Consider the following 18,544-nt stretch of genomic DNA (forward strand, 5'->3'; position numbering starts at 1 on the left):
CTCCGTTCCATTATGCAACGTACGTTTGCGATATGATCTCTGTTGCCTCTTCCCTTTCTAAATCCAGCATGGACATCCGGCATTTCTCGCTCCATATATGGTAAGAGACTTTGTTGTAGAATCTTGAGCATTGCTTTACTTGGATGGGATATTAAGGCAATAGTTCGATAATTACTGCATTCCCTGGGATCCCCTTTCTTTGGAATTGGGATGTATATTGAACGCTTCCAGTCTGTGGACCATTGTTTAGTTTTCCATACTTCTTGACAGATTTTTGTCAAATTTTGGACAGATTCAGTCTCAGTAGCTCGTAGCAACTCTATTGGTATGCCATCTGTTCCTCATGATTTGTTTCTTCCAAGTATTTTAAGAGCAGCTTTCACTTCATTCTAAAATTTCTGGTTCTTCATCATACAGTTCCTCTGTGAATGAATCTGTCATTCGGGCATCTCTTTTGTAGAGTTCTTCAGTGTATTGCTTCCATCTTCCTTTTATTTCATCTTGGTCACTCAGTGTGTTCCCCTGTTGATTATTCAACACCCCTACTCTTGGTTTAAATTCCCCTTTCATTTCTCTAATCTTTTGGAATAGGGCTCTTGTTCTACCGTTTTTGTTGTCCTCTTCTGTTTCTATACAATAACTATTGTAATAGTCCTCTTTGTCCCTACGTACTAGTCATTGTATTGTTGCATTTAGGGTTCTGACCATGTTTCTATCTCCTTTTGCTTTTGCTTTCCTTCGCTCTTTAACCATTTAAAGAGTTCCTTTAGTCATCCATTGACGTCTTTCTCTCTTTTTAACTAGAGGTATTGTCTTTTTGCATTCTTCCCGCTCATGAGTCTGACTTCAGTCCATAGTTCTTCTGGTTCTCTGTCAACTAAGTTTAAAGCCTCAAACCTGTTGCTTATTTGATCTTTATATTCTTCTGGGATGTCATTTAAATTGTATTTTGGCATTATGATTGCTTTGTTGGTCTTGTTTAGTCTGCTCCTGGTCTTGTTTTCACAGAAAGTATGGAACGTCTCCATCTTCTGCTACCAATTATATAATCAATTTGATTCCTATATTTGGTGATGTCCACGTGTACAGTCATCTTTTCAGTTGCTCAAAAAACATGTTCACAAGAAACAAATTAAGATGCATCCAAACCCTCTCTAGGATGCACACCTTAACGTGGTGAGGGGGTTTGAGAGTGTTGAAGAAGCTGAGAGCAAAGCTGTCAGGGGTCTAGAAGAGGCTAGACTCCTGGCAGGGGCACCCAAGGTGGAATGGTCAAAGCTGAAACACCAGACTAAGATGCAAAACCACTGAAATAACTAACAGGATTTTAAAATGTTATAAAATAATTTTATTTTATTAATAACAATTTAATTGTATTAAAACCATTATTTGATTTTGTAATCCTGTACAGGGCCAGTTCTAAAGGGCGGCCAGGATGGGCACTGGCCCGAGGGCCCCGGACCTACAGGAGCTCCTGAGGGGCCCTCTGCTCCCCTTCCGTGATCCGCGGCAGGAGCCGCAGTTCGCAGGATAGGAGCCGCCCGCCGAGCCACCTGCCATGCCTGCCATCCCCCCGCTTCACCTACCATGCTCTGCTGTTCTTTGAAGCTGCGCGCATTGCACGCGCAGGATTGCCATCAATTAAGATGGCGGCCGAGGTTTCAGTAAAGGACTGAAGCCTCTGCTGCCATCTTGGTTGTTGGCAGCAATGCGCATGCTGCGTGCCATCAACCAAGATGGCGGTAGAGGCTTTAGTCCCTTACAAAAACCTCGGACGCCATCTTGTTTGATGGCAACCCTGCGCGCGCAGCCGCAAAAAACAACAGAGCAAGGTAGGTGAAGGGGGGGATGGTGGGCATGGCGGGCGGCTCGAAAGCTCTGCACTGTCTTGCGATCTGTAGCACGGCTCCTGCCATGGATCGCGGAAGGGGAGTGGAGGGGCCCGGGGCAGGCTGATGCCCAAGGGCCCCGGTATTCCTGGAGCCGGCCCTGATCCTGTACCTACTTACTTGAAAGTAAGCACCATTAAACACAAAGAGACTTACTTCTGAGTAGGCGTGGACATAATTGTAAACTATATACAGCAAATTCTTAATGAATGACTGGACTTCAGCTGCTGGACAGCAGCAACAAGCCCCTTTGCAAAGTTTTCACATTTTGCATTTGCCGTTTTGGGGCTGAGGTATTCTTTAACATCCACCCACACTTATTGTGTGGTAGTATTTGCAGAAAATTACTTGTAAGGGGTTATTGCTCTCAGACAAAGCAGCAACAAGGAAGATGCCTCATGGTTGCTGGAAAGAAAAGGCAACAGATTCCAAGAACTACAAAACGAGGCAGAAGGAACAGTTTGTTCTTACCGTAAATGGTGTTTCTTCATGGATGACAAGAGGACTCCAAGTGGGTAGTGTAGCTCCCCCTACAGCTCAGAGACAGGAAATGCTTCAGCAAATACTTTTGCTCCTCCCGGCTTGTTGAGGCTCAGTTTCATTTCTTGGAAAAGCTTTAGAGATCAGCCTCAACAGAAAACTCAAGGATCAAACATAGCACATGAAAAAAAGAACACTCATCCCTGCAACAAATGTGTTAGGAACAAAACGTGTTAGGAATAAGGTCAACTGACCATCAACCAATAGAGTAGAAAGGAGTCATGGCACTCCGATTTGGTCCCAGCCACCAGAAAATCAATCAATCCAGAGACTCACAAATACTGTAAGGGTGGGCCTTGGAGACCTCTTGTCATCCATGAAGAAACACCATTTACGGTAAGAACAAATTGTTCCTTCTCTCATGGATGACAGAGGTCTCCAAGTGGGACATACTAAAGCTGCAGACCTTAGGGTAGGACAATGGCAGACCCACAGGAGGAAGCCCAAATTTCAGGTCAACATTCCACCCAGTGGAATTCCTGCTGATACGTGCTGTGAAATGTATGAAAAGGATGGCCACTGAGACGGCTGCCGCTGCGTATCACTGTGCTGTGCCTCAATAATGATATCCATAAAAACAGCCCAGGATGGTTACATGCATACAGTTTAAGGGAGCAGTACCAAATATTATATGGATAAATTCCTGATTAATCAACACACACGCAGGTAGAGGGGTGCAGTGGATTAGCAAAGCTAAAAATAACTGCATACAGTAGAGGGGAGCGGTTTGACCTCTAAATGCAGCCAAGGGCAAAATAGCAAGGCCAAAATCACGACACACAGTAGAGAGCAAATTGAGCTCTAAAAGCAGCCAGGAGCAAAAATCACACCTCAAGCGAAAAAAGGTTGGACAGCGAGACTTGTTAGGCTGTTGCTGGATGGGGGGGGAGTAACCTGTTGCAAATGGCCTGCTCTATGAACAGGCTGCTGTTCTACAACTGAAGCGTGGCTTGATTGGCCATACCCCATTACTATCACCTCCTCAACAGAGGATGGGGTTCTTGCTCCCCATACACATTTGACATTAAATGGAAAAATGCAATTCGTCGGGTGTAGCAGCTTCACTGTTCTCCAAAATGGCAGGCGCCTCTGTTGTGCTCAGAAATGGTGGGCGCTGCCTCAGAAATGGCAGGCTGCTCCAAACAGACCGGTGCTGCCGCTCCACTCCTTCCCGCAATGGCAGTCACTGGTGTTCCCTGAACCCCAGAGATCTTAGTTACACCTCTGTGGACTTACCTACCGGGGATAGCATAGAGCCCCTTGATGAAGTCCCCTCAGCAGGATCATCAGTGTCCAGTTTTGGTGCCTGCCACATAATGGCGTGAATCTGTAGCGGCTGGGTGCTGACTGCGGCTACCGCCAAGTGCTGCCCAAAGCTCTTAAAATGCCTTTTCTTTGAAGGCAGTCTGCGGCTGGGTGCTGAGGCCTTGGTAGTTGTGTGTAGGCTTATGGGGGCTGTGAAGCTAAGCCCTGAAGACATTCATTCAAGCAGGTCATCACTGCCAATAAGCAGCCCTTGCTGAAAATTGGTGGGAAGCTAGAGCAGGCTGGAACTGACTGCAGCCACTGCTGAGTGCTGCCCAGGCTTTTTAGAATATTTCTTCTTTCTTGCTGCATGACCTTTCATTTTGTCCATGTCTCGCAGGGAGAAAGACGAGAAAGACAGCTGACAGAAGGTGAGGAAAACTGACAGAGGGAAGGAGACGAAGAATGTGACAGATTTATTTTTTTTTAAAGTAAGAACGACAAACAGAGGGGAAAGAAGCGTAAGAAACAAAGAAAGAGATCAAACACGGTAAGGGAGAAGAAACTAATATCCTTCAGAGAGGAAGGACAACTCAATAGGATGTGCTCCGAGGTGAGACAGGAAACGAAACTGAGCCTCAACAAGAGGGGAGGAGCAAAAGTATTTGCTGAAGCATTTCCTGTCCCTGAGCTGTAGGGGGAGCTACACTACCCACTTGGAGACCTCTGTCATCCATGAGAGAAGTAGAAAAGGACAGAGCCCTAAGGGGGAAAAGAAAGCAGCTGCTCTTTAGGATCCTAGTGATTCCTATAGGTGTTCAAACAACTCACTTGTCAATTACAGATCGGACTTCACTCATTGACTATAATTCACTAATTCACTTGTGGTTTAAGAATGTACCTATAAGCTAACAGGTATTTCTATCAAACTTTAAAAAGCAGGGAAATTGGGCAGCTATAGCGAATGCACTGGGGAGCAGGACACCTGACCTCCTCTCTGAGATATTGTACTGCCCTACAAATTGGTCAAAATGCAAACACAATTTGGGTTGGTCTTTCACAGTCCAATTCACTTCCTGTGTGGCTTGGAAGAATTTGGTAACATTTGCCTCTGAGCATATGGTGAGTGGTGGCAACATCTGCAATCAGAACTGTATCTGATGGAGAATTACGTTTTTGTTGGTATTCTTCATACTTTGCTTCTTTCCTGTGTTGCTACTCTTTCCACAGAGAATCTAATCTAAAAAATTATATTTCATTCATCATTCATCCTAGAATCTGTGTCAAATATATTTTTATTAATTTCAAAGCCTTTTTATTGGTCAATGTCATATGATGGCAAAGACAGCCTTTTGTGTTTCAAACTGCAGGTTATGTTCTATTTCTAGTTTGGTTGCATTAACAGTTGAATCTAAAACTGGAGTTTGGATGTAAAACCAGACTTATTATAATATGTTGCTAATTAAGCAATGATACTAGCTGTTGAAAAAAACAAACTTGGCCTCCCCAAGATGCACGTGTTCAGCCTGCTATGCTTAAATCACTCCATTTAAGGAAGGATGGACATGGTCATTAAAAACAATGAGCACACCTAGACATTTGCTGGAATATATTTCACTTCCCACTGTTTTATCTTGTGTAAACTGAGACACTCCTCATGTCCACTGAAGACTATTCTGCAGAATAGTCAGTGCCATTATTCCACAATTAATTTTGGAGGGTTTTTTTGTGTAAATTATGCAGTGTTGCGGTTCTTCACATACTCACAGAAACAGAAGCAAATGAAAATAATTTACCATAGGAACCTTCACCAAAATTGCAAAGTAAATCAAACATATTTAAAGTGACTATCTGAACTACATCAACTGTCTTAATATTGTGACTTCCTTCCTGTTAAAACAAGATCAGCACAGCATATGTCTTGTTTCTGTTATTTGGGCTGATTGCAGGTGTTGCCATCACACACCATATGCTCAGAGGAAGGTAAAAAATGGGATCCTTTGCAGGTTTGCTGAGAATGGATTGATCACTTGCATGCTTATTGAGTTCAATGGGATTTGCTCCCATGCAATCATGCTTAGGATAGGTGAAACTGACCATAGGGGAGGAGAAGGGGGAGGGGAGGAGGAAGAAAGAAGGGGAGGGCAGGTGTGATCATTTCCATGCTTATTGAGTTCAATGGGATTTACTCCCAGCAATCATGCTTAGGATAGGTAAAACTGACCTGGGGAAGGGCAGGGAGGGGAGAGCAAGGGGGAGGGCTGGTATGGGTAGGGGAGGAGGAAAAGGGGTGAGGAGGAAGGGAGGAAGAAGAGGGGAGAGAGGAGAGGTGAGGGAAAGGCAGGTTTGATCATTTGCATGCTTACTAAGTTCAATGGGATTTAAACCTGTGCAATCATGCTTAGAATAAGTGAAACTGACCTGGGGGAGGGGTGGAGAGGAAGGGTGATGGGGAGATTGGGTGGGTGGGCACTGGGCAGAGGGATAGCCCCTTTCCTTTCCAAAAGGAAAATATTGTGAACAGTATCATTGCTTTTCGGGGTTACCCCCTTTTTATTCTACAGCAGAATATATTCTAAATGTAGTCTCCCGCTTAAGAACGAAAGCTGTTGCTGGCCATATCTACACCAGACATTTATTCCACTTTAAACAGTCATGGCTTCCCCAAAGAATCTTGGGAAGTGTAGTTTGTGAAAGGTGCTGAGAGTTGCTAGGAGATCCTATTCCCCTCACAGAGCTATAATTACAGAAGAGGGGCTGACTGTTAAACCATTAGAGCTCTGTCAGTGGGTAGTCTCCAAACAACTCTCAGCATCCTTTACAAACTTTGGGGGAAGCCATGACTGTTTAAAGTGGAATAAATGTCTGGCATGTACACCGCCCTGAGAGCTTGTTGCTATAGGGCGGTTTAAAAATGTAATAAAATAAATAAATAAATAAATGGGTGTGGCCACCTGATTAGCCAAGCCAAACAGCTGTTAGTCTGGCTTTTAGAACACCGACAGTTGGTTTCTACTGAGCATGCCTGTGCTATCATAGACTCCAATGTTAATTTTCTGATATTAATTAAAAATCAGCAATGCATTTTTAAACTTTACGGGGCAAGGTCAGTAATAGGATTACAGGGACTCTGTGAACATGGCTGTTTTTTAATTAATTTCAACAAATTATGAGACCACTGACAGAAAAAAGTCCAACAGTGGTCTAGATTATTTTACACGTTTTAGACTTTGAACTCTGGATTCTCTGTGAGTGTTTTCTGTATCACCGTGAAAGCTTAGAGGTTTGTTAAGCAAGTATTTCTGAGTTCAGGACTATAAATTTCGTAAGATTCTTGTTGCTGTATAAACCCTAAAAGGTGGGAGCAGCTGGGCTGGCTCATCTCACAAAAATCACTTAGAAAGTTGCCTGCACGTTTTGCTTTATAACTTTCTTTCCAGGAGGGCTAGATACTTTTTTTTAAAATAAACCTCAGAGTCTAGACCCCTTTCGAGGAATGGGCCTGGTACAATTGCTCCATTATAATCTGACCATGTGACTCAGCATCCTAATAAAGCCTTTGCCTAGAAGTCTCACTTTGGAGCAGTCTCATTTGTCTTCCTCTTATCAACAGCAATCCCTTGACTTCTCTGCCAGCTAAACCATGTTTCAATGATTTCATATCTTTATTTGAATCCCATTTTACCTTGTATCCAGATTGGCTGCCAAACTTTCTGTTTTCATGTTTTTTAGACTATTTCCTTTATATTCGTGAATTGCTCCTGCTATGGTTTCTTTTGAGGAAGAATTAGTAGCATGAAATGTCTGTACTGGCTTTTCTAGATCACTCCCTCCTGTCAGTAGCATCTTCTTCCTAAGGCTCTTTTTTGCTTTGGAAATGTCCCGGTTCTCTTCTATTTGGAAAGAAACCCTCCACATTAAATCAACTTTCATGCAAAAGAAATACAACAAATACTTATTTTGTAATGAAAGTAATTGCTCAATAGACTATTATGCACATGCTTAACTATGTTATTGAAATAAACAGGGCTTAAATGTATTTATTTTTAGTGGATCTGGCTAATTTATTGAAACATAAGCTTCCATAAGTCTTACGCGTTTATTCAGGGCAGGGGAAAGAGGAATTCAGAAATTTTTCTTCCATAAATTTCCTTAAGTTAACTTAGGCTCCAAATCAATATGACTTACTTCTGAAGACACATGAAATGGTTACACTGCATATTTGGTTTACTCCCAGGTAAATGCATAGGAATGCAGCCGAAGAAATTTATTGTGGAAAATAGTAGGCAACAATCTACTTCATTATCTATGGATTGTTGAACTAAAAAAGCAAAACACATGCAGTAAACTGAGGTGAGTCCAGATTAGCATTTGGGGGGCAGGAAGTGAATTCTACAATCTATAATTTATTTATTTTATTGATATCCTGCCCTTCTTCTTACAGAAAGCCCAGGGTAGTATAACACAAACATCTTAAAAATAAATCCAATACAGATGCAGACTGGGATGAGATATCTACTTAAAAGTCTTGTTAAAAGTCCTGTTGTATTATCTACTGATAATTATATGAGGCAACACAATTTGCAATTCATCCCATAAATAGTTATCCATTGTTCCTATTTTGCATGCCACCTGTGTTTTTTTCCAAATGAAAACTTGTACCTCATTTAAAGATTCCAAGTTTCCCCACAGGTGGGAAAAGTTATGCTGTCGTCGGCAACCATTGTCTTACCCCACTGTCTTCATTACTGGAGTTTTAAAAATGTTTTATGGTGAATTTACACCACTGCATTCATTCACCATAAGCACCTTACTAATTGATTCTGCTAATTTCTTTTGATAACACTAAACAGAATACTTCATGAGTACAAAAAGTTCCACTTTTGGGGGAAGGATAGACACACTGCCTATTTTATTGGAGCATGGATTGATGGATGGATCCATTGATGGAAGTATGAGACTGTGAGCATTTAGAATTGCTTTTTAAATAAAGATTGAAATGAATTAGCTTTCAGTACTGGAAGGGAAAAGCATTTATGAATGGGAAACTTGCCAAAGTTGGCAGCCACAAGTAAGATGAAAATATGAAATTTTATTTATTTATTTGATTTATATCCTGCCCTTCCTCCCAGCAGGAGCCAAGGGTGACAACAATGCAACAAAAATGCTGTGGGACATACCTTAAATTGGTTTGATTAATTAGACTGGTATATACTAAAAAAGTACAATACACATAACATAAAACCTGATAAAGACATATTAACATAATGCATATTATTAAAACATTAACAGTTGTAAAAACATATACACTAGAGCCCGGATTGAGTAACTGTAGCATCACCATTAATTTCATCCAGTCTGATTTCTGGCCCGGTTTTGGCACAGAAACAGCCTTTGTGGCCCTGATTGATTTCCTGTTGCTCAGCTCCATGGCTTTCTGGCTGTGGGGTCCCACAAGGGTCCATTCTGTCTCCTATGCTATTTAACATCTATATGTTGAATATGTGTGCAACAAAAAGTCTTGTACCCTTACAGCTCGATCCTAGATATGCTTGCTTACACAGAAGTACCCGTAGAACTCAAAAGGTCTTTCTTCAGAGTAAACATGCATTGAACAAACAAGCTAAACCTTGCAGAAAAATGAAACGTGAATGTGAGAGGGACATCCGTAAGCTGATGGATGAGATAAAAGGCAAAGAGAGAGTGATGTTTGCTCTGCAGAAAGATCTTGGTGTCCAAGCAGGCCATACACAAAAGTTGCTGCTCCAAAAAGAAGCACTGGATGAGCAACTTGTTCAAGTCAAAGAGGCAGAATGGTTCCATGGCAGCCCCAAGAAAAAACTTCCTCCTGGTGTGGGAGATGTGACTGAACTTGTGGGAACCCTGGTCTTCCGGGTGGCCCCTCCCTTCATCATAACCTATCTTGTTTATTCCTGGGGGACCGAAGAATTTGAATGTCTGAAAAGGAAGAACCCAGCTGACTGTGGAAATGATGAGTGATTTGATTGATAAAGAAAACAGTTGCCAGAGTTATTCTTGTTCTTGGCTTGTGGACATATATATACAAGTATTTAAAGTAACACTTGCTCAATAATTTGCTTTTAATAATGTTATTTGTTATCTAATTTTGAGAACTGTTATTTAATTTTGAGAATTGTATTATTTTATTGATGTACTATGTTCTATTGATGTATTGTTATGTTCGTTTTCTTTCGTAAGCCGCCTTGAGGGCCTTTTGGCCATAAGGAGGGGTCTAAATTTAATAAATAAATAAATATGAAACTGTTGGGAACTGTCTTCTGGGAATTTGGAGCAGGGTGTCATCAGTATGCTAATGACACATAGCTCTATCTCTCTATTCCATTTGAATCAGGAGAGACTTTGAAGGTGTTGGACAGTTGTCTGGAGACAGTGATGGGCTGGATAGTGGCCAAAAAACTGAGGATGAATCCTGAGAAGATAGAAGTGCTGTGGGTGAGTGGTTCCCGTGTCCGGGAATTAGGTATATGGACCTGTTCTCAGAGGGGTTGTACTATTCCCTCAAGGAACTGATTCATAATGTGGGAGTACTCCTGGATTCCAATTTGTCACTAATGTCCCAAGTGGCTTCTGTGGCTAGGAGTGCTTATGCCCAGCTGAGGCTGATGTGCCAGCTATGACTGTTCCTGGACCAGGATAGCTTGACCTCAGTTGTCCATACTCTGGTGACTTTTCGTCTGGACAGTTGTAATGTATGTTTCATTATCCATCCACAGCAACATTTGTACATGTAGGCTTTTCCCATTCAATTGAAGGGGCAACCAGGAACCCTGCAAAAGGCAGGGTCCCTGATTGGATGGAGAGTAGATGCATACACATGGAGGCACTTTTCAGTGCCTCTACTAAATCTAGCAGCAGGACTCCTCCTCCAAGCACATATTCAGTGACTGCATGGAGACCTCTCATTTTCTGAAACCACATACATTTAACATGATAGCATTTTACTCTTATAAAGAAATGCATTAATAGAGGAGCCATGTTGGACAGTGATATACTACCTACTGGGGTTGGTTGTTGCCAAATGGAAGGAAAGTGCCATATAAAACATTAATTTTTCAGTTTTGATGAATAGTGTCTATCAGAAAAGCTGTGAGTACTAAAATCTTAATAACTTTGTAGTTTAAGTCTACTGATATTAATATCATGAGTTGGAGAAAACTCTTGATCTTAGAGTGCAAAATTTAAATGTCACAAGACTTTACCAGGTGTAATGCACTGACCTTTTATAACACACAGAATTAAAAAACCTGTACTAAATTTGGAGTGTATTTTGACTACAATCCATTGTACACTGTAATTATGTTTATATTTGTCTGTTTACCACATTTGCTGACCTAGAAGAATCTTCCATGTTAAAAGTGTACTGTCAAGAAACATTCTGAAATACTATAAAATTAGATAAGTAAACACCAGAGCCAGAAGGCTTTGATGTTTCAAAGTATCTGGAAGCAGAACTGGGTGTCTGTTTTCCTGTTTTATTTTGACCCTTCTGCACCTTGTTTTCACTGACTATCAAACTGTAGAGTAAGCTATTTCAGTTTTTTTAGGTGTAGTTCAAGATGGGGATTTATTGTGGGAAGTGTTGCTCATGTGCACAAGTTTTTCACACCCTCCATGTGATCTCATCAAAAAGCCAATTCATACTTTTTTTTTGCTTTAAATCCGGATTTCCTCTTACCATTTGGTGGGCTGTTTGTCATGTGTGTGATGATGTTTGTTGTTGGTCTCTATAACCATACCCCTAATTCCATTTACTCCTTACCTGAGCACAACCTAGCTATTTTGATTCTGGCAGCCCAAATGATGCAAACATACCTATTTCTATTGCTGCATGCTGAAGGCATACTGGAATTTTAGCAACCTAGTTCAGAGGAGATATTTTCTCAAGATCTCAACACATGTGGGGGATTACCTTGGGGACTGTAATTGCATGGATTGTGACTTTTTTAAAAAAATTGAGAGCTCCTGCACAAAACCTCTTTATCACAATTTTGGTATAGCTAAATATTAGTCTTGTATAAGACCTCTGTCCTGCACAAAAGCACAAATCTTCATCTTCCTATAGTGAAACATGGTAACTAGAGGCTGGTAATGTTTGCTCTTCTGCAATTGTGAAAAAAAATTAAAGGTGTACACGCACAGGTAAAGAAACACTTGCGCACATGCCCAGATCAGGAATGCTGGTGAAGGGCAGTGGAGTGGGGACTGAGGGAAGGCCAGAAAACAGAGTGTATAGATGGTCATGTGCAAATTGTGCACACAGAAAAATTGGACCTCAACAATATGCTTGTATCCCCATCTAGAAGCACCATGATATGCAAAGGGCTTGGAAATTTAAAAAAAAGGGTATAATATAATATAATATAATATAATATAATATAATATAAAGTGTTAACATTGTAATGATATTACCTGAAATTTGTCCCTTCTTCCTTTTACTCATTTTAGTAGTTTGGTGAATCTAAAAAGGAAATATCAACATAGGTCTTTAATTGTTTTAATAGATGTTATATATATCATAGTGTTTTGACGGCTAGAAATTATACATATTTTTCATCCATAAACATCTGCATTTATGATGAATCCAATACTTCAGTTCAAGAAAGAGTCTCTCCCTTTTCTAACTGAAGCTTAAAAAGAATTCAGGAGAAGTAACTTGGGCAAATCCTCTTAGCATAAAGGGGAGGAAAGACACTAAACTGTAGTTACAACTGCTTTCTCTGTTAAATAAAAACTATGGGATCTTAAACATGTTTACTCAGGAGTAAACTTCAACTGTGTTCAATGGAACTTAGATTCTCTGATAAAAGTATATGCAATCCAAGTTTATGTGCATTTCCTTGGAAGTCTCCCTATTCAATTGTGTTCACTCCTGTGTAAGTGTCCATAGCTTTAAGCTTATAGCCAAAATGTTTTCGGGCTAACTGGTTTATTGAGATCCTGCAGTGTAGAGTAGGGCCCCACTCATACGGCGGGTTACGTTCCAGACCCCCACCTAAAAGCAAAACCCGCTGAAAAGCGGAACTCCATCAATAAAATGGCACCCGATGCCCGAAAAAAGCCATAAAAGCGGAACAAGCGCTGTATGAGTGGGGCCTTACTCTAATTGAAAGCCACCGTATTAGCGGAACGCCAAAAAGCAGGCTGCTGAAAAGTGGGGCCCTACTGTACATAACAAATTCCTTCATCAGATGAATGAGGCAGACTCAAGGCACAATTAGACATGGTATAGCAGTTTAAAAATATATCTTTCATGGGGAGTGGGGGATCCAATCTAGTCTGAGGCGTTGGGGTGTTTTTAAATCCTCTCAACTCATTAGTTCATGAGCTGGAGAGTGTTCAAAGTCCTTTTAAAGGAAAATCTGTTGGCACTCCTGCTGCGCACATTCGTGCAGAATTGGGTCAGCCTTCTGTTCAGGCTAGAATACAGGTTCAACTCCTAAATTTTCATAACAGCATATTAGGTTTGCCACCCTCTCGCCTGATCTCCATAGCTTATGACTCACCCTTAAATGCTCAAAAGCGAGTTGCTGCTCTTGCCAGAGAATTTTATATTGAGCTGAGATTGTTGTTGTTCAAATTACAGTTAAACCTGTTTGTGTGTGGGAGAGCTTCTTTAACTCATATGCTATCTGTTCTTTGAAATTTTCTAGGCTGTACCCATGCTTTAAAACAAATCACCAGAAAGCTAACAATTTGGAGGTAATTACTTTAGCTCCATAAAGAATCGCGTTAAGGTTTAATGTCATGCCTTTTCTTGATGGTTGCTATAACAAACTTCCCTTAGAACACTGGTTTTGTGTGTTTTGTAAAACAGTTTTACAGGATGTTGTTCATTATATTATCCAGTGTCCTCTATACAAAGATCCTACTGAGAAATTTCTGTCTGAGTTTAGTTATAGGAAAATTTTTGTTACACTGAGTTTTTGTGCTTTTTGCTATCAGACAAGGAAAATCATATCTCAGTGTATGTTTCCTTATTTGCTCTAGCAGCCAGGAAATTAAGAGCTAATTGTCTCAACTTTCAATGTTTGTAATGGCATATTGTTAAACAAATAAAATGATTATGAACTCCCTGCTCCATTTTCCTAATTAAAATCACTCTACCCCACTGCTATTTACCCCATTGGGGGAAACTTACAGGTATTCTCCTTTCTTTGCTTTTGAAGGATTCACACGTCTCACCAGAATCGTCCTAGAAGAGGCAACGTATATGTGAATCCTCCAAATGTCTTTAAGAAGTCACTTGCCACCTATAGTATTTGTAAGTGGTTGTATTAAAACCTTCTGCTTCCTTAACCTGGGAACCTTTAGCACATCAAAATATTTCAAATCAATTAACCTAACGCATAGTTTGTCTCTGGATCTAGTACACTAGGGAAAGGGATATCTAAACTTTTCTCCTTTATGTCCTTTGTCTAAGCTTTGAGATTTGTTGAAATATAAAGCGGTATACAAGCTAAATAAAATAAAGACACGGAGGGGAGTTTTGTTAAACCGCCAGGAAGCATTCAAAAATGACTATTTGAGGTGCTGAACTATTTAGAATTTCCTATGAAATCAATGCGTGGGACGGTTCTAAAGTGTGTCAAGAAGAGAGGAACCCAAACGAACACCCGCCCCTTGAAAACCATACCACGAAGCCGGTGACCACCTCAGAAGAACTACAGCCCACAGGCCACCCCCAACAGCGTTTCGCGCCAATTCTACACTGTTCGTCCCTCCCACCGCTCTCAAGCGAGCTTCCGCTAGCCGAGCGTCATCAAGCCACGCCTCCTCCCTCCAAAGTTAACATTTCTCTCCTGACCTACAGATAGGAAAGGAGGAACGCATTCCTCTGGTTTCTGATATTATTTCAGGTCTATTGTTAAGTGGTGAAAGCATAACCCATCCGCCTACATGCAAGCACGATTGTAATTTATTCTACTCAAACCGCCCCCTCCTCGCGATATGGCGGTAATAACACCGGAATGTACTCCAACTACTCTGCTTCACTGCCCAGCCTGCTATATGGGAATAATACAGGACTACTTCAGAGCTGGTGAAAACCATTCTCTCTCAATCTCCTCACCCCAATTGCAATGTGGGGATAATAAATCTGGATTGTGTCAACTCGCAATATGGATGTAACATTTCTCCCCTTTCCCATCTCCAGTATGAAGGTAATAACATCGGCAGTGGTGCCTTTCAATACCAGTAGCTGGAAACTGTAGGAGGGGAGAGCGCTCTTGTGTTCAGGTCCTGCTTGCGGGATTCCCATGGGCTTCTGGTTGGCCACTGTGAGAACAGGATGGTGGACTACATAGGCCTCTGGCCTGATCCAGCAAGGACCATTCTTAAGTTCTTGTGACACTTCATTTCTCACTTCTTCGCGCAGGAAGCATGTGCAAAGCAATATTTTACATTTTTTTAAAAAAACTAAAATTACTTCATCCACACACCCACGTGGATATGAAAAACCATAAATTTCTGCATTTATTTCAACTTTTGAAAATTTTGGGGAAACAAACCCTTACTGTCAAATTACTGTGGCGACACATTTCTGAGTTCTCCATGGTCTCTTATGAGCATTCGCCAATTTTACCATGTCGATGGATAGGGAAGGGAGAAGATTGCCGTAAAGTTAGGCGGGTACTGACGTGAGCACTCCTGTCCATTTTTGTGCTTGCAAGAGCATCGAGCGAGAGGAAGCCGTAAAGCGAGGTAAGTGTTGGCGACTGCCGCAGAAAAAGCAGGAAGTGAGTGTGATGGAAGCAAGCTGGGGCTGAAGTGGTTTCTCCCTTCAGGTGTACGGTGTTGGGGGCGGGTGTGTGTGTGAGAAGAGACGTCCCTGTACAAGTAAGTGCTCTGAGGAGTGAAGGACAAGGAACTGAGGAGCAACTAGAGAAGTTGATGTGTCCTAGCCTAGTCGCTATGAGGCTGACAGCCCAATCTTCAAGGCATTTCCCATGGAACGGTCTGATTATCTTCACAACAATCCGGTCAGGTAGGTCAGCATTATTTCAGAGAGGAGAGGGCTGAGGTTTATACAGGAGACATATGGATTCCCTGATTCATAGCTCAGGTTGACGGTCCTATATGTGGTTACCCGAGAATAAGCCCCACAGAAGACATTGGAAACTCCCCTGTTTTGTGGGGTTTACTCGGTTAAAAGTTCCCTTCTGCTAGTCATCTGATGGCCTTAAGCAAGCCTCAGCCTCTCATCTGCAATGGGATTATAATGCTGACCTACTTTGAAGGGCTGTTGTAAGGATAACAAGATAATGCAGGTGAAGTACTTTGAAAACTCAAAAGCACTAGATAAATTCTAAAATTATTAAAATTAATGGTGGGAATAGTGAAGCTTTATCTTGAGGGGGAGGGGGAGGGGAAACTGGCTGGCTAGGGGTTAGAGTGATGTGGACATAAGATGTACATAGTTAATAATCAAGCAGTATATACATTTTGCTAAATAAAATAAAGAAGTAAATAAGTTATATTATAAATAGTAGTATAGGCATTTGAGGAGAATAAGGTACTGGAAAGGCGGGGGCTTAATAGCTTGATCCTATGCGTATTTGCTTGGTAGTATTGGGGTTTATTTCTAATGATTTCAGCTGTATTGCTGAAACATCATAAGTGTGTTTAGGCTTTCTAACCTGCTGAATTCATTAGGACATGTTTGCTTGCATAGGACTGGGCTACATGGCCCCAGACGGAAGAAAAAACACTTAGGTGTGTGGATAAGGAAGTGGATGGCCCTTGACCTAGTGGCATATATTTCATATTTTGTGTGGCATTAATTGAACTGCTTCCTGGTAGTTTCTTTAGAAAAGAAGTGTGGGGTTGGGCAACTGATAGTGGAAGAGGGAGATAGTGCACATTAACTGAAATGAGGAAAACAGAGACAATGTCTGACACATTGCATTAAAATACCCAGCTCCATCTGGCCTGATGCTGTCTTGCACTAACTGAGAACAGAAAAAAAGAGAAATGAACAGAAACAGGAAGCCACCCCCCGGAGGCAAAGGCACTGCCACACCTGGACAGGTGAGTTGCCAATAGACCTTTTCTGTGGCCTGATCTTTCTCAGATGCTCTTCCTTTCAAGCACTTTGTTCAAGGGCACATAGGTGTCTGCTCTAGGTTTCTGCTGTCATGTCTTGAGTGCTATGAAATAATACTGTGTGCATGCAACAGGTTTCCTCCTTTCTCTCTTGTTTCATACCCAGAGCATGTAAAACGCTTCTGCCACGAGAAACACTGTAGTGTTGGTAAAAGGAAACCTTTTAAATGTGGCCAAGTAATCCAATTATACTTATGTTCCCATGACTCTTGTAGCCTAATGCTGTTTGTAATTGTCCATACAAAGTCTGTCCCAAGCTCTGCTGTTCCCCATTCAGGAAGGGGGTGGTCCTTCTCAAAGAGGCAAGTCTGCAGCTGACATTACAACTTTTTTTGGTGCCAGGTTAATACCTTTTTATTTACCCAGGCATTTTAAATGACATTTTAGTTGGGATTGTACTTTGCTCTTTTATGTTTTTAGATTGCCTCTTATTTGTGCTGTATATTTTCACGAGGCTGGGAGGCAGTGACTGGCCCAAAGTTACCAAGTGAGCTTCATGGCTGTGTGGGGATTTGAAGCCTGGTCTCCCAGGTCGTAGTCCAACGCCTTAACCACTACACCACACTGGCTCTCTGTGTCTCATATTACTGCCTCACATTACTGCATGGCAGTTAACTTATTATGTAACGTGTTCAGACACTGCTATCCTCAAACTGAGGCCCAGATATATCTGGTATCTTTTTAAACACTATCGAGTGTTTCTACTGCTCATCATCACTAGGTGCTGCACCAATAAAACACTGGCACAGCTGTCACCCAGGTGTGTTATGGTTAGGGAGCAGAGTGAGAAGTAGGGGAGCGTGCCGAATAATCCTTCCTCACTGCTTTGTTAACTAGTGGTAGGTGTGGCAAAGGTGAGTTTGTTCATAGTCTGACTGCAAGAGGAATAATTGTGCAAAATGTGTCCTTGTTCTGGAGATGGTTTCCAAGATGTTCATGAAGGTGTGGCTGTGACTCTCTTTTTGCTTCTCTTCGCAGCTTAGAGAACTAAGGCAAGCCTATGCTAGGAGTCTAGTCCACCCTTTTAGATCCTGATAGGTAGAGCAAGAAACATAATGAAGGGCAATTATCTTTTGTTATAGACTTGCTATGGAAAATCCTTCATACCATTCCCTAGTAGGTCTAGAAATTCTCAAGACTGTTTCCTCAGCTGGTGGTTTATTATGTGCTGAGCAAAGGGAACCTGATGGAAGGGAACAAACACTTGCTTAGGTCATGTGGCTCCTGCACAAAAAGTAAAAATTGTAATGCAATAAATGTTCTGTTAAGAGATGAGGCACAATACTAGTACTATTTAAATGCTAGAAAACCCCAAATAACACTCTGCATAATGGCTAGTAGATTGGCATCATCTCTGTGACAGTAAAAAGAATATATGATTCTATAACCAGACCCATAAGTGTATCTTTAATTGATGCCTATTTTTCTCTGAAAATTATTTTGCTGAATTATATATTATTTATTTCTAAAAGTATGTATATATTGCGCTGTCACATAACATCAAGGCAGAGTGGAGCAACATACATACCATATTTTCACATATTGTTGCTTCATGAAGCTTTTAGGCAAGTGTCCTTAGGAATACAGATTCCTTTAACTACCTCTTGTAGTGTAGAATTGATATTTCTGTAATGCATGAAGGCATGAAACTGCATTTCCTTGCTATGTAGCATTTGGGTTGTTGGCTTCTCTCAGAACTTTTGTGTTTTTGAACTCTTAAGGAATAA

The 18,544-nt window shown here is 41.3% G+C and overlaps 2 protein-coding genes across 25 annotated transcripts in view; one reads left to right on the forward strand and one right to left on the reverse strand.

The window, feature by feature from the left end:
* The window catches only part of BRME1 (break repair meiotic recombinase recruitment factor 1), a 44,967-nt gene extending 29,535 nt beyond the window's left edge, over positions 1–15,432 (reverse strand). For 7 of the 19 annotated variants that reach the window (XR_009761127.1, XM_061613851.1, XM_061613838.1 and 4 more), the window contains exons 1-4: positions 15,230–15,336; positions 13,855–13,908; positions 12,126–12,174; positions 7,360–7,567 (exon numbers count right to left, since the gene is read on the reverse strand). Coding sequence is in view for 12 of the 19 variants with exons in the window: in XM_061613851.1 (XP_061469835.1) it covers positions 7,360–7,567; positions 12,126–12,174; positions 13,855–13,908; positions 15,230–15,268 (350 nt within the window). In the remaining 7 variants the exon portion in view is untranslated. The other 12 variants (XM_061613850.1, XM_061613836.1, XM_061613834.1 and 9 more) reach the window with 12 other exon arrangements.
* Positions 14,767–18,544, forward strand: part of CC2D1A (coiled-coil and C2 domain containing 1A) — an 80,723-nt gene continuing 76,945 nt past the window's right edge. Inside the window, exons 1-2 of one of the 6 annotated variants that reach the window (XM_061613821.1) lie at positions 14,767–14,875; positions 16,633–16,742. In XM_061613821.1, coding sequence (XP_061469805.1) covers positions 16,686–16,742 — 57 coding nt within the window. In that variant the 5' untranslated portion in view covers positions 14,767–14,875; positions 16,633–16,685. The other 5 variants (XM_061613820.1, XM_061613823.1, XM_061613818.1 and 2 more) reach the window with 5 other exon arrangements.

This window comes from Rhineura floridana, chromosome 3, assembly GCF_030035675.1.
Source record: "Rhineura floridana isolate rRhiFlo1 chromosome 3, rRhiFlo1.hap2, whole genome shotgun sequence".
In the NCBI taxonomy this organism is placed as follows: Eukaryota; Metazoa; Chordata; class Lepidosauria; order Squamata; family Rhineuridae; genus Rhineura; species Rhineura floridana.